The 15953-nt window shown below is 46.4% G+C and overlaps 1 protein-coding gene across 1 annotated transcript; it reads left to right on the forward strand.

Annotated features, from left to right (window-relative positions):
- Positions 1-12797: 12797 nt before the first annotated feature.
- LOC147957964 (uncharacterized) lies at positions 12798-13214 on the forward strand. The gene has a single exon (XM_087531905.1). It carries the CDS (start codon positions 12798-12800, stop codon positions 13212-13214), a length of 417 nt encoding a protein of 138 aa, XP_087388031.1.
- The last annotated feature ends 2739 nt before the right edge of the window (positions 13215-15953 follow it).

Below are 15953 nucleotides of genomic sequence, written 5' to 3' on the forward strand. Positions count from 1 at the left end.
ACGCACAACCAAAACTAGTCTTTAAGGATTTAAGGGCCTCGTGGAGTCGAGGTGGCAGGAGTGCTGGCACTGGGCGCGGCCGTGATACCCCTCCCTAACCCTGTCTTTACGGGGGGAGGGGATAGTGCTATGGTCACAGCCAGCATGGAAGTTGATAATAACGCGTCCTTGCCGGCTGCAGCGGTAGAACAAGAGGCCAACAGGAAAAGGGATGTAGACAATAGTTATGAGTTGCTGCCGGTTGTGACATCTAATCAGCTAGCTTTGACGGGTGTAGGGGTGGTTCCGAAAACATAAAATAGAACACCTGCATCCAAGCCCTTCCTATCTAACCATTCATTCTGCGCATCGCGATTCGTGCAAATACATTTTTCTTTTTTGTTTCTCTCGCATAAAACATGTTTTGAAGTTCAAACCTTTGCAGCGTAGCCAAGTTTTCTATCTAGAATCTAGGATAAACCTTTCAGATTTTTTTGTCAAATATAAATATACAAATTATGATTTTCTAGATTAAAAAATTATATTTTGTATATTTATGTTTGACAAAAAATTCTGAAATATTTATCCTAGATTCTAGATAGAAAGCTTTGCCACGTTGCAAAGGTTTGAACTTCAAGACATGTTCTATGTGAGAGAAACAAAAAAGAAAAAATTTCATATAGAAAGTTAGTTGTGTTGCACATATCTTAAAGCAATATTGGACAGCCAGGATAGCAAGACCCGGGTGCAGATGTTCTAAAAATCCACACTCGGGGTGGTTCCACCAAGCTCTTCTGGTGAGCAAGATCCTAAGACGGAAAGGTGTGGCTGCACCCGGGTGTGCTCACACCCTTTATCTGAGCCATTGAGTTTCGTCGAGATTCGTAAAGGTGACTAACATACAACACAGTATTTGCAGTAGCCATCAGCTCAAATCGAGCTTTTATCCCACGCTAATGTCACATGGCACATCGCAGGTCCTAGTCTGGTTCCTGTCAACTTTTGGCAGGACATGCTACTGTTACCACGTGAGCTGTTTTTCAACTCTTACGACACGTGAAAAGCTGCCTCACACAAGCTCCAATGCTTGCATCGGGACGAGTGAGAGAGGAGCTGTGAGAAAGGGCAGAAATGGGGAAGGAGAGAGAGAAGATTGAAGCGGGTCTGAGAGAAGTAATGAGTAGAGAGAGAACACACAAGAGAGGGTTAGAGAGAGAGAGAGCAGGAAGACAGAGAGAGAAAAGAGCTGTGTGAGAGAGAGGGTTAGAGAGAGAAAGAGAGAGCGAGAGTATAGAGAGAGAAAAGAGAACGAGAGAGCGCTTGCATTTTTTAAGAGAGAAAACTGGAGGGAGACAGGAGATGGTACAGAGCATGAGCAGGTTACTGTTTTACGTGTTCAGCTTACTTTTACATGTTCTACAAATCACACCGGGCTAGCAAGTCATGGTTGAGATCTCGAGAAAATGGAACCTGCTATGAATGGTGTAGATAAGGGGGGTACCTACACCCGAGAGTAGAAAAGCCAGTCTCTAAGGGATCATGACAGGAGTTAATCCTTCTTTGGATGGTCAGAACAAGAATAAAAACTCGACATCGGCAGACTCCATGGAGGGGCTCCGCCAGGAGAAATGAATCTCATTAGCTGGAACTGTCGCGGGGGGGGGGGGGGGGGGGGAGGGGGCGCTCTTTTTTGGCATGAAACTTGTGTTGTGGAAATTCTTGACAAAGATGACCAGTATATTGATATTTTGATAAGAATGCAGGCGGATGCAATGCAATGGAGAATTACTTTTGTGTATGGAGAACCTCATGTCGAGCATAGGCATTTGATGTGGGCAAAGCTTCGGAGTTTGAAGAGTTTAAATGACAAGCCATGGCTCGTTATAGGTGATTTCAGTGAAGCACTTTGGGATTTTGAACATCTCCCTGCGATCCAGCGACCGGAGGCCCAGATGGTGGCGGTTCGGGACACTTTGGAAGTGTGCATACTAGTAGATTTGGGTTTCACACGCATCCCATTTACCTATGACAATCTGCATGCTGGAGCAAATAATGTTAAGGTCTGTTTGGACAGAGCAACAGCAACAAATTCTTGGCGCAATCTTTTTTTCCCTTGTACTCAGTTCAACATGTTGTATCTCCTTGCTCAGATCATGTTGCCTTGGTTTTAAAGGGAGCGCCGGACACAGGGCATGCAGGACCAAAAGCACGGCGCTATGAAGTGTTCTGGAACGAGATAGCAAGTTACCGGATGTGATAAAACAAGCCTGGGATTCAGTTGGTGATGTGGACAGTGTTGAACATATTATGTGCATGTACCTATTAGGATAACTAGCACAGTGGCCCTCGCAAATGCGAGGGCGTCACTTTAGTGCATTCAAAGTATGTTTCGTATTATGGGTGTGATAATTCTCTGTGAGCGAATGTCTTTAGTGTGTTAAAAGTAGGATTCATCTTATAGGTGGGATCATTCTATAACCATCCCATATATGAAATACATATTAGCATCAATAACATAAATAATTTGTGTACAAATTATTGTTAAATACAACATATTAATAAATGGTTTTATGTGTCGATTGTGCATGATCTTACTTTAGTGCAAAGAATTTAACCTCAAATATTGCAATAAACACTATTATGTATGTAACACATATTATATCAGTTGTGCAATTATAACTCAATTTAGATTCTATATAGTTGTTAGAATACATTAGATGTAAAAATGTGAATATTTATGCATTGATGTCTATTAAAAATTAGTTTGGATCAAGCACGACGCAATAACAAAGACATTTGATAAAGTAGGATTTGGGGTAGAATCGGCAATTCAGCGAAAGAAAATAAATAAACCTAATAAATGATAATTTCTCTTAGAAAGAAATAGAATTAACATCACACAAAAAAGGAGTAATACTATCAAGCAGATGGTAGTACAAAGTTTATTTACAATCATCAAGATTTATCATTTTCGGGGTGTACCTAATTAATGTCTTTGTGTTTAGCTTTACTATGGGCTATATTTATGTGTTGGAAATATGCCCTAGAGGCAATAAAAAAATGGTTATTATTATACTTCCTTGTTCATGGTAATTGTCTATTGTTCATGCTATAATTGTGTTATCCGAAAATCGTAATACATGTGTGAATACATAGACCACAACATGTCCCTAGTGAGCCTCTAGTTAACTAGCTCGTTGATCAATAGATAGTCATGGTTTCCTGACTATGGACATTGGATGTCATTGATAACGGGATCACATCATTAGGAGAATGATGTGATGGACAACACCCAATCCTAAGCATAGCACAAGATCGTGTAGTTCATTTGCTAGAGCTTTTCCAATGCCAAGTATCATTTCCTTAGACCATGAGATCGTGTAACTCCCGGATGCCGTAGGAGTGCTTTGGGTGTACCAAACGTCACAACGTAACTAGGTGACTATAAAGACATACTACAGGTATCCCCAAAATTATCTGTTGGGTTGACACGGATCGAGACTGTGATTTGTCACTCCGTATGACGGAGAGGTATCTCTGGGCCCACTCGATAATGCATCATCATAATGAGCTCAATGTGACCAAGTGTTTGGTCACGGGATCATGCATTACGGTACGAGTAAAGTGACTTGCCGGTAACGAGATTGAACGAGGTATTGGGATACCGACGACCGAATCTCAGGCAAGTAACGTACCGATTGACAAAGGGAATTGTATACGCGATTACTTGAATCCTCGACATCGTGGTTCATCCGATGAGATCATCGAGGAGCATGTGGGAGCCAACATGGGTATCCAGATCCTCCTGTTGGTTATTGACCGGAGAGTCGTCTCGGTCATGTCTGCGTGTCTCCCGAACCCGTAGGGTCTACACACTTATGGTTCGGTGACGCTAGGGTTGTAGAGATATTAGTATGCGGTAACCCGAAAGTTGTTCGGAGTCCCGGATGAGATCCCGGACATCACGAGGAGTTCCGGAATGGTCCGGAGGTGAAGATTTATATATAGGAAGTCCAATTTCGGCCATCGGGAAAGTTTTGGGGGTAATCTGTATTGTACCGGGACCACCGGAAGGGTCCCGGGGGTCCACCGGGTGGGGCCACCTATCCCGGAGGTCCCCATGGGCTGAAGTGGGAGGGGAACCAGCCCCTGGTGGGCTGGTGCGCCCCCCATGGGCCTCCCCCTGCGCCTAGGGTTAGAAACCCTAGGGGTGGGGGACGCCCCACTTGGCTTGGGGGGCAAGTTCCCCTTGGCCGCCGCCCCCCCTTGGAGATCCCATCCCCTAGGGCCTACGCCCCCCCAAGGGGTCCTATATATAGTGGGGGGAGGGAGGGCAGCCGTACCCAAGTCCCTGGCACCTCCCTCTCCCCTCGTAACACCTCTCTCTCTCTCTCATTGGAGCTTGGCGAAGCCCTGCCGAGATCACCGCTGCTTCCACCACCACGTCGTCGTGCTGCTGGATCTCCATCAACCTCTCCTTCCCTTGCTGGATCAAGAAGGAGGAGACGTCTTCCAACCGTACGTGTGTTGAACGCGGAGGTGCCGTCCGTTCGGCGCTCGGTCATCGGTGATTTGGACCACGACGAGTACGACTCCATCAACCCCGTTCTCTTGAACGCTTCCGCTCGCGATCTACAAGGGTATGTAGATGCACTCCCCTCTCCCTCGTTGCTAGATGACTCCATAGATTGATCTTGGTGATGCGTAGAAAATTTTAAAATTCTGCTACGTTCCCCAACAGTGGCATCAGAGCTAGGTCTATGCGTAGTTTCTATGCACGAGTAGAACACAAGTTGTTGTGGGCGTTGATTTTGTCAATTTACTTGCCGTTACTAGTCTTATCTTGATTCGGCGGCATCGTGGGATGAAGCGGCCCTGACCGACCTTACACGTACGCTTACGTGAGACTGATTCCACCGACTGACATGCACTAGTTGCATAAGGTGGCTAGCGGGTGTCTGTCTCTCCCACTTTAGTCGGATCGGATTCGATGAAAAGGCTCCATATGAAGGGTAAATAGAAATTGGCATATCACGTTGTGGTTTTGGCGTAGGTAAGAAACGTTCTTGCTAGAAACCTATAGCATCCACCTAAAAACTTGCAACAACAATTAGAGGACATCTAACTTGTTTATGCAGCATGTGCCATGTGATGTGATATGGCCAAAAGGATGTGATGAATGATATATGTGATGTATGAGATTGATCATGTTCTTGTATTAGGAATCACGACTTGCATGTCGATGAGTATGACAATCGGCAGGAGCCATAGGAGTTGTCTTAATTTATTTATGACCCGCGTGTCAACATAAACGTCATGTAATTACTTTACTTTATTGCTAAACCGTTAGCCATAGTAGTAGAAGTAATAGATGACGAGACAACTTCATGAAGACACGATGATGGAGATCATGATGATGGAGATCATGGTGTCATGCCGGTGACGATGATGATCATGGCGCCCCGAAGATGGAGATCAAAAGGAGCAAAATGATATTGGCCATATCATGTCACTATTTGATTGCATGTGATGTTTATCATGTTTTACATCTTATTTGCTTAGAACGACGGTAGCTTAAATAAGATGATCCCTCACATAATTTCAAGAAAGTGTTCCCCCTAACTGTGCACCGTTGCGAAGGTTGGTTGTTTCGAAGCACCACGTGGTGATCGGGTGTGATAGATTCTAACGTTCGAATACAATGGTTGTAAGCCAGATTTACACACTCAATACACTTAGGTTGACTTGACGAGCCTAGCATGTACAGACATGGCCTCGGAACACGGAAGACAGAAAGGTCGAACATGAGCCGTATAGAAGATACGATCAATATGAAGATGTTCACCGATGATGACTAGTCCGTCTCACGTGATGATCGGACACGGCCTAGTTGACTCGGATCATGTATCACTTAGATGACTAGAGGGATGTCTGTCTGAGTGGGAGTTCATTAAATAATTTGATTAGATGAACTTAATTATCATGAACTTAGTCTAAAAACCTTTGCAAAATGTCTTGTAGATCAAATGGCCAACGCTCATGTCAACCTCAACTTCAACGCATTCCTAGAGAAAACCAAGCTGAAAGATGATGGCAGCAATTATACGGACTGGGTCCGGAACCTGAGGATCATCCTCATAGCTGCCAGGAAAGCATATGTCCTAGAAGCACCGCTAGGTGATGCACCCATCCTAGAGAACCAAAACGTTATGAACGCTTGGCAGTCACATGCTGATGATTACTCCCTCGTTCAGTGTGGCATGCTTTATAGCTTAGAACCGGGGCTCCAAAAGCGTTTTGAGTGACACGGAGCATATGAGATGTTCGAAGAGCTGAAAATGGTTTTCCAAGCTCATGCCCGGGTCGAGAGATATGAAGTCTCCGACAAGTTCTACAGTTGTAAGATGGAGAAAAATAGTTCTGTCAGTGAGCACATACTCAAAATGTCTGGGTTGCACAATCGCTTGTCCCAGCTGGACATTAACCTCCCGGACGAGGCGGTCATTGACAGAATCCTTCAGTCGCTCCCACCTAGCTACAAGAGCTTTGTGATGAACTACAATATGCAGGGGATGGTGAAAACTATTCCTGAAGTATCTTCAATGCTGAAAGCAGCGGAGGTGGAAATCAAAAAGGAACATCAAGTGTTGATGGTCAATAAAACCACTAGTTTCAAGAAAGGAAAGGGTAAGAAGAACTTCAAGAAGGACGGCAAGGGAGTTGCCACGCCCAGTAAACCAGTTGCAGGAAAGAAGTCAAAGAATGGACCCAAACCTGAGACTGAGTGCTTTTATTGCAAGGGAAAGGGACACTCGAAGCGGAACTGCCCCAAATACTTAGCGGACAAGAAGGCCGGAAACACTAAAGGTATATGTGATATACATGTAATTGATGTGTACCTTACCAGTACTCGTAGTAGCTCCTGGGTATTTGATACCGGTGCAGTTGCTCATATTTGTAACTCAAAACAGGAGCTGCGGAATAAGCGGAGATTGGCGAAGGACGAGGTGACGATGCGCGTCGAGAATGGTTCCAAGGTCGATGTGATCACCATCGGCACGCTACCTCTACATTTACCTACGGGATTAGTTTTAAACCTCAATAATTATTATTTAGTGCCAGCTTTGAGCATGAACATTGTATCTGGATCTCGTTTAATATGAGATGGCTACTCATTTAAATCCGAGAATAATGGTTGTTCTATTTATATGAGAGATATGCTTTATGGTCATGCTCCGCTGGTCAATGGTTTATTCTTAATGAATCTCGAACGTGATGTTACACATATTCATAGTGTGAATACCAAAAGATGTACGATTGATAATAATAGTCCCACATATCTGTGGCACTGCCGCCTTGGTCACATCGGTGTCAAACGCATGAAGAAGCTCCATACAGATGGACTTTTGGAGTCTCTTGATTTCGAATCATTTGACACTTGCGAACCACGCCTCATGGGTAAAATGAATAGGACTCCGTTCTCCAGAACAATGGAGTGAGCAACCAACTTATTGGAAATTATACATACTGATGTGTGCGGTCCAATGAGCGTTGAGGATTGCGGTGGCTATCGTTATGTTCTTACTCTCACTGATGACTTAAGTAGATATGGGTATGTCTATTTGATGAAACACAAGTCTAAGACCTTTGAAAAGTTCAAGGAATTTCAGAATGAGGTAGAGAATCAACGTGACCGAAAGATAAAATTCTTACGATCAGATCATGGGGGAGAATATTTAAGTCACGAATTTGGTACGCACTTAAGGAAATGTGGAATCGTTTCACAACTCACGCCGCCTGGAACACCTCAGTGTAACGGTGTGTCCGAATGTCGTAATCGCACTCTATTGGATATGGTGCGATCTATGATGTCGCTCACTGATTTACCGCTATCATTTGGGGATACGCTCTAGAGACAGCTACATTCACTTTAAATAGGGCACCGTCTAAATCCATTGAGACGACACCGTATGAATTATGGTTTGGGAAGAAACCTAAGCTGTCGTTTATAAAAGTTTGGGGATGCGATGCTTATGTCAAGAAACTTCAACCTAAAAAGCTCGAACCCAAGTCGGAAAAATGCGTCTTCATAGGATACCCTAAGGAAACCATTGGGTATACCTTCTACCTCAGATCCGAAGGCAAGATCTTTGTTGCCAAGAACGGGTCCTTTCTGGAGAAAGAGTTTCTCTCGAGAGAAGTAAGTGGGAGGAAAGTAGAACTCGATGAAGTAGTGCCTCTTGAACCGGAAAGTAGCACAGCTCAGGAAGATGTTCTTGTGGTGCCTGCACCGACTAGAGAGGAAGTTAATGATAATGATCAAGGTACTTCGGATCAAGTTGCTACTGAACTTCGATGGTCCACAAGGACACGTTCCACACCAGAATGGTATGGCAACCCTATCTTGGAAATCATGTTGTAAGACAACGGTGAACCTTCGAACTATGAAGAAGCAATGGCGGGCCCAGATTCCAACAAATGGCTAGAAGCCATGCAATCCGAGATAGGATCCATGTATGAAAACAAAGAATGGAATTTGACAGACTTGCCCGATGATCGGCGAGCGATAGAGAATAAATGGATCTTTAAGAAGAAGACGGACGCGGATGGTAATGTTACCATCTATAAGGCTTGACTTGTCGCTAAGAGCGATAGAGAATAAATGGATCTTTAAGAAGAAAATGGACGCGGATGATAATGTTACCATCTATAAGGCTTGACTTGTCGCTAAGGGTTATCGACAAGTTCAAGGGGTTGACTACGATGAGACCTTCTCACCCGTAGTGAAGCTGAAGTCCATCCAAATCATGTTAGCAATTGCCACATACTATGATTATGAGATATGGCAAATGGACGTCAAAACGGCATTCCTTAATAGCTTTCTTAAGGAATAATTGTATATGATGCAGCCGAAAGGTTTTGTCGATCCTAAGAATGCTAACAAGGTATGCAAGCTCCAGGGCTCCATCTATGGGCTGGTGCAAGCATCTCGGAGTTGGAACATTTGCTTTAATTAAATGATCAAAGCATTTGGGTTTATGCAGACTTATGGAGAAGCCTGCGTTTACAAGAAAGTGAGTGGGAGCTCTGTAGCATTTCTCATATTATATGTGGATGACATACTTTTGATGGGAAATGATATAGAACTTTTGGACAGTATTAAGGCCTACTTGAATAAGTGTTTTTCGATGAAGGACCTTGGAGAAGCTGCTTACATATTAGGCATCAAGATCTATAGAGATAGATCGAGACACCTCATAGGTCTTTCACAAAGCACATACCTTGATAAGATATTGAAGAAGTTCAATATGGATCAGTCCAAGAAGGGGTTCTTGCCTATGTTCCAAGGTGTGAAATTGAGCTCAGCTCAATGTCTGACCACAGCAGAAGATAGAGAAAAGATGAGTGTCGTCCCCTATGCCTCAGCCATAGGGTCTATCATGTATGCCATGCTGTGTACCAGACCTGATGTAAACCTTGTCGTAAGTTTGGTAGGTAGGTACCGAAGTAATCCCGGCATGGAACACTGGACAGCGGTCAAGAACATCCTGAAGTACCTGAAAAGGACTAAGGATATGTTTCTCGTATATGGAGGTGACGAGGAGCTCGTCGTAAAGGGTTACGTCGACGCTAGCTTCGACACAGATCTGGATCACTCTAAGTCACAAAACGGATACATGTATATTTTGAATGGTGGGGCAGTTAGCTGGTGCTATTGCAAGCAAAGCGTCGTGGCGGGATCTACATGTGAAGCGGAGTATATGGCAGCCTCGGAGGCAATGGATGAAGCAATCTGGATGAAGGAGTTCATCACCGACCTAGGAGTCATACCCAATGCGTCGAGGCCGATCACTCTCTTCTGTGACAACACTGGAGCTATTGCCCTTGCCAAGGAGGCCAGGTTTCACAAGAAGACCAGGCACATCAAGCGTTGCTTCAACTCCATTCGTGAAAATGTTCAAGATGGATACATAGATATTTGCAAAGTACATACGGATCTGAATGTCGCAGATCCGTTGACTAAACCTCTTCCGCGAGCAAAACATGATCAACACCAGAACTCTATGGGTGTTCGATTCATCACAATGTAACTAGATTATTGACTCTAGTGCAAGTGGGAGACTGTTGGAAATATGCCCTAGAGGCAATAATAAAATGGTTATTATTATATTTCCTTGTTCATGGTAATTGTCTATTGTTCATGCTATAATTGTGTTATCCGGAAATCGTAATACATGTGTGATACATAGACCACAACATGTCCCTAGTGAGCCTCTAGTTAACTAGCTCGTTGATCAATAGATAGTCATGGTTTCCTGACTATGGACATTGGATGTCATTGATAACGGGATCACATCATTAGGAGAATGATGTGATGGACAAGACCCAATCCTAAGCATAGCACCAGATCGTGTAGCTCGTTTGCTAGAGTTTTTCCAATGCCAAGTATCATTTCCTTAGACCATGAGATCGTGTAACTCCCGGATGCCGTAGGAGTGCTTTGGGTGTACCAAACATCACAACGTAACTAGGTGACTATAAAGGTATACTACAAGTATCCCCGAAAGTATCTGTTTGGTTGACACGGATCGAGACTGGGATTTGTCACTCCGTATGACGGAGAGGTATCTCTGGGCCCACTCGGTAATGCATCATCATAATGAGCTCAATGTGACCAAGTGTTTGGTCACGGGAGCATGCATTACGGTACGAGTAAAGTGACTTGCTGGTAACGAGATTGAACGAGGTATTGGGATACCGATGATCGAATCTCGGGCAAGTAACGTACCGATTGACAAAGGGAATTGTACACGCGATTACTTGAATCCTCGACATCGTGGTTCATCTGATGAGATCATCGAGGAGCATGTGGGAGCCAACATGGGTATCCAGATCCCGCTGTTATTTATTGACCGGAGAGTCGTCTCGGTCATGTCTGCGTGTCTCCCGAACCTGTAGGGTCTACACACTTAAGGTTTGATGATGCTAGGGTTGTAGAGATATTAGTATGCGGTAACCCGAAAGTTGTTTGGAGTCCCGGATGAGATCACGGACGTCACGAGGAGTTCCGGAATGGTCCGGAGGTGAAGATCTATATATAGGAAGTCCAGTTCCGGCCATCGAGAAAGTTTTGGGGGTAATCTGTATTGTACCGGGACCACCGGAAGGGTCCCGGGGGTCCACCAGGTGGGGCCACCTATCCCGGAGGGCCCCATGTGCTGAAGTGGGAGGGGAACCAGCCCCTGGTGGGCTGGTGCGCCCCCCATGGGCCTCCCCCTGCGCCTAGGGTTGGAAACCCTAGGGGTGGGGGCGCCCGACTTGGGCAAGTTCCCCTTGGCCGCCGCCCCCTCTTGGAGATCCCATCTCCTAGGGTCGGCGCCCCCCTAGGGGCCCTATATATAGTGGGGGGAGAGAGGGCAGCCGTACCCAAGTCCCTGGCGCCTCCCTCTCCCCTCGTAACACCTCTCTCTCTCTCTCTCTCGTTGGAGCTTGGCGAAACCCTGCCGAGATCACCGCTGCTTCCACCACCACGCCATCGTGCTGCTGGATCTCCATCAACCTCTCCTTCCCTTGCTGGATCAAGAAGGAGGAGACGTCTTCCCAACCGTACGTGTGTTGAACACGGAGGTGCCGTCCGTTCGGCGCTCGGTCATCGGTGATTTGGATCACGACGAGTACGACTCCATCAACCCCGTTCTCTTGAACGCTTCCGCCCGCGATCTACAAGGGTATGTAGATGCACTTCCCTCTCCCTCGTTGCTAGATGACTCCATAGATTGATCTTGGTGATGCGTAGAAAATTTTAAAATTCTGCTACGTTCCCCAACATTATGATGCTAGTTTGGCAATGTTTTTCGTAAGCCTATAACTTATAATAAATATTGTATATGTCATGAATACAAGAAAAATTAATTTAATATAAAAATAACACAATGAACGAATATATTAATGTATAGGTGCCAATTATACCAACTAAATAATCATATTATATTTTGAATCAAATAACAGTAAACATTGATTAATGAGGTGTATAAAATTAAACAACTAACCCATGCTGATTGTCTATCTAGATAAAAATAGATTCGTTTTCATATTTGGTTCTTCTTCCTCTCTCGTTTACACATGATGTTCTAGAAACCGATATAATATCAAAAATATAAATTTGAAAGTTATTTTGTATATGAATGCTGACAAATTAATTATACTGTGAATCCTGTAATAATAAACATTATTAATGAAGTGTGTAAAATAAAACAATTCATTCACCATGATTGTGTGGTAGATAAAAATAATAGTGTTTCATATTTGATCTTCATCATGTCTCATTTACTCAAGACATTCTAGAAATTGATATAATCTCCAAAGTGTAAATTTGATAGTTATTTTGTATACAATCGTATAGATGAGGCTGATCCATCATTTACTTTTTAATATAAATAGATCACCTACCGGCCCCGCCTCTAGTTTTCTTGTATAGATGAGGCTGAGGGCTGCCCTTGTACTTATATACATGCACCGTGCACCCGATCAATACATCGAGAGTTGCATTGCCTTCCACATGGTATCAGTTTCCTTCCCGATCCAACCCTAGCTTCCGCTCCTCCCCAACCGCGCCGCCGCCGCAGCACCCCGCCGCCGCCGCCGCCGTCATCTCCCTGCGCCGCCACCGCACCTCACCTCGCCGCCGAGCGCGCCTCCCCTGATCCCCCTCTCCCACCGAGTCGCCTCCCCACCCGAGCCGCCTCCACCCCGACCTCCCTCCTCCACCGAGCCGCCGCCACCACCTCAGTTGCCGTGCCGCCCCACCCAACCTCCCGATGGCCTCTCCCAACGCCGCCGTGTCCAACCCCTTCGACGGTCCGGCTCCTCCCCCGGTGGAAGTCGTTCGCGAGCTTGACATATTCACCCGCGTGCCCGTCATCCTCGACTACGCCAACTCAACCTACTATGCCTGGAAGACTTACTTCTCCCTCGTCTTCCGCAAGTACCACCTCATCGATGACGTTGATGGCTCTGTCGACTCCGACCTCATGTTCGCGGACAACGACTGGCTGACCATGGACGCCACCATCACCCGCTGGCTGTACCAAACCATCTCCAAGGACATCTTCCACACCATCGTTTGCGACACTGACGACGTGCAGACGGTGTGGGCGAAGCTGAACGTGCTCTTCCTCGACAACGCCCTCCAGCGTCGCGTGTTCCTTCAGCAAGAATTTTTTGGCTGCCACTAGCTTGACTCGTCTATCGACGATTATTGCATGCGCCTTAAGAAACTTGCCGACGAACTTCGTGACCTCGGGGAGCGGGTCTCCGACAACCTTCTCCACAGCACGATCACCGCCGGACTGAACGAGGAGTTCAGCAACGCGGCCTCCAACCTCATGTTCCTTCCGGACCCGACTTTTCCTCGGGTTGTGTCCTATCTTCAGTTGGAGGAGAGGAGGGTGAAGATGGTGAAGTCTCGGGCCACGCACACGGCGCTTGCTGCGGGTACGTCCCGCGTCGCTCCTCCCACGGCTCCGCAGCTGTCGCGGCCTCTGCTGCCACCGGAGGCCTACTTTCAGGCGCCTCCACCACCGGTGTATCGTCGCCGCGGGGGGCGTCGTGGCAAGAAGCAGCAGCAGCAGCACGGCGCGAGGGGGCGCCCCGCCAGCCGTAGCAGCAGGCGTTGCCCCCGGCTCCCTGGGCTACCGCGACCAACCCTTGGATAGGGGTGGTCCACGCGTACACCATGCCAGTGCCGAGGGCCCCCGCCCGGCGCCCATCAGGCGATGTTCGCCACCCCAGGTGGCTACCCCGCCGCCGCGCCTGCGTACGCTGCCCCGAGCAGTTACCCCGCGGCCCTGCTCGCCTACCCCGCCGCGTCCCCTACCGCGGCCGCCGCACTACCGCCGGCACCCTGGGATCCGGCCCTTCTCACGGCGCTTCACTCCTCTCCTACACGCAACACATACAACGGAGGCGGCGATTGGTATATGGACACCGGGGCTACCGCCCACATGACTTCCAACCCTGGTAACCTCAACTCCGCATATCCAGTTTCTACCGCATGTCGTATCACTATTGGGGACGGTTCCTCCCTTCCCATTACTCATGTCGGTCATGGTTCTTTTCCGTTTAAATCCATGCCTATACATATGTCTAATGTCTTAGTTTCACTTGAGTTAGTCACCAATCTTGTTTCAGTTCGTTCCCTTACACGTGAAAATCCTATAACTGTTGAATTTGACAAAGTGGGTTTTTCTGTCAAGGACGCCCGTACCCGGATGGTACTCCACCGATGTGATAGCCCAGACGGCCTCTACCCGGTCCACTCCACCAACACCTCCACATCCGCTCCGGTCACTCTCTCCGCCACGGTGGACATTTGGCATGCTCGGCTGGGAAATCCAAACCCGGCCACCCTTCATCATATTCTTAGGACTTTTTCATTCACGTGTAATAAAATCGATGATCATACTTGTCATGCTTGTCGTCTCGGCAAGCACGTCCGTCTTTCGTTTAGTGCGTCCTCATCGGTGGTGTTGTATCCATTTGAGTTGATTCCTAGTGATTTATGGACATCTCCTGTTGCCAGTAATACGGTTTTTTATACTATCTTGTCATACTTGATGATTTTTCGCATTATGTGTGGACCTTCCCGTTGCGGAGAAAATCCGATGCGCTCTCCGTTCTCACCACCTTCTACTCCTATGTCACTACGTAGTTTGGGTGTCCCATTCATGCCTTGCAGATTGACAACGGGAAGGAGTTCGATAACGTCAGGGTTCATACCCTCCTTGCCACACATGGCACAATTCTTCGTCTCACTTGCCCGTATACCTCGCAACAAAATGGTCGGGCCAAACGGATCATTCGCACCCTCAATGATTGTGTGCACACTCTTCTCTTCCATGCTAATGCCCCACCCTGGTTTTGGCCGGACGCTCTCTCCACCGCCTCTCTCCTCATCAACATTCGTCCAAGTCGTGCTCGTGGGAACTTTGCACCACATCATCTCCTCTTCGGTAGCCATCCCTCCTATGATGACCTTCGTGTTTTTGGGTGTCTCTCTTATCCTAGCATCGCCTCCACTACTCCTCATAAACTCGCACCTCGCTCCGTGGCATGCATCTTTCTCGGATACCCACCAAACACCAAAGGTTATAGCTGCTATGATCCGGTTTCCCACCGAGTTTTCACTTCACGGCACACTTACTTTGACGAGAGGTCTTTTCCCTTTCACCAGGTATCGCCGACGGTCGACTCGCAATCGTCACTCGCGCCTCCGGGCGCCCCTTGATAACCCATAAGTACAGGGGATCAATTGTAGCCTGTTTCGATAAGTAAGAGTGTTGAAACCAACTAGGAGCTAAAGGAAGAACAAATATTCCCTCAAGTTATATCGACCACCGATACAACTCTACACACGCTTAGCGTTTGCTTTACCTAGAACAAGTATGAAACTAGAAGTATTTTGTAGGTGTTGTTGGATAGGTTTGCAAGGTAATAAAGAGCATGTAAATAAAAAGTAGGGGCTGTTTAGATAAGGACACAACTAAGTTAGTTTTAGTAAAGATCTTTTTGTTACGAGAAAGTTATTTGTCCCTAGGCAATCGATAACTAGACCGGTAATCATTATTGCAATTTTATTTGAGGGAGAGGCATAAGCTAACATACTTTCTCTACTTGGATCATATGCACTTATGATTGGAACTCTAGCAAGCATCCGCAACTACTAAAGATCATTAAGGTAAAACCCAACCATAGCATTAAAGTATCAAGTCCTCTTTATCCCATACGCAAACAACCTACTTACTCGGGTCTGTGCTTCTGTCACTCACCCCACCCACCATAAGCAAATCATGAACATATTGCAAACCCTACAGCAGGGATCCCTCATGCTTGCGCGACACGGAGAGCACCATAGGACAGCACCAATAATAAAACATGCAACTCAAACCAATCACGATCATCAATTAACCAATAGG

The sequence above is a fragment of the Triticum urartu genome, chromosome 7A (assembly GCF_056163025.1).
Source record: "Triticum urartu cultivar PI428250 chromosome 7A, HENAU_Tu73, whole genome shotgun sequence".
Classification (NCBI taxonomy): Eukaryota; Viridiplantae; Streptophyta; class Magnoliopsida; order Poales; family Poaceae; genus Triticum; species Triticum urartu.

Bases quoted from the DNA above. Each gene is read 5' to 3' on its own strand.
- LOC147957964 (XM_087531905.1), top strand. From the start codon at position 12,798: ATGGCCTCTCCCAACGCCGCCGTGTCCAACCCCTTCGACGGTCCGGCT.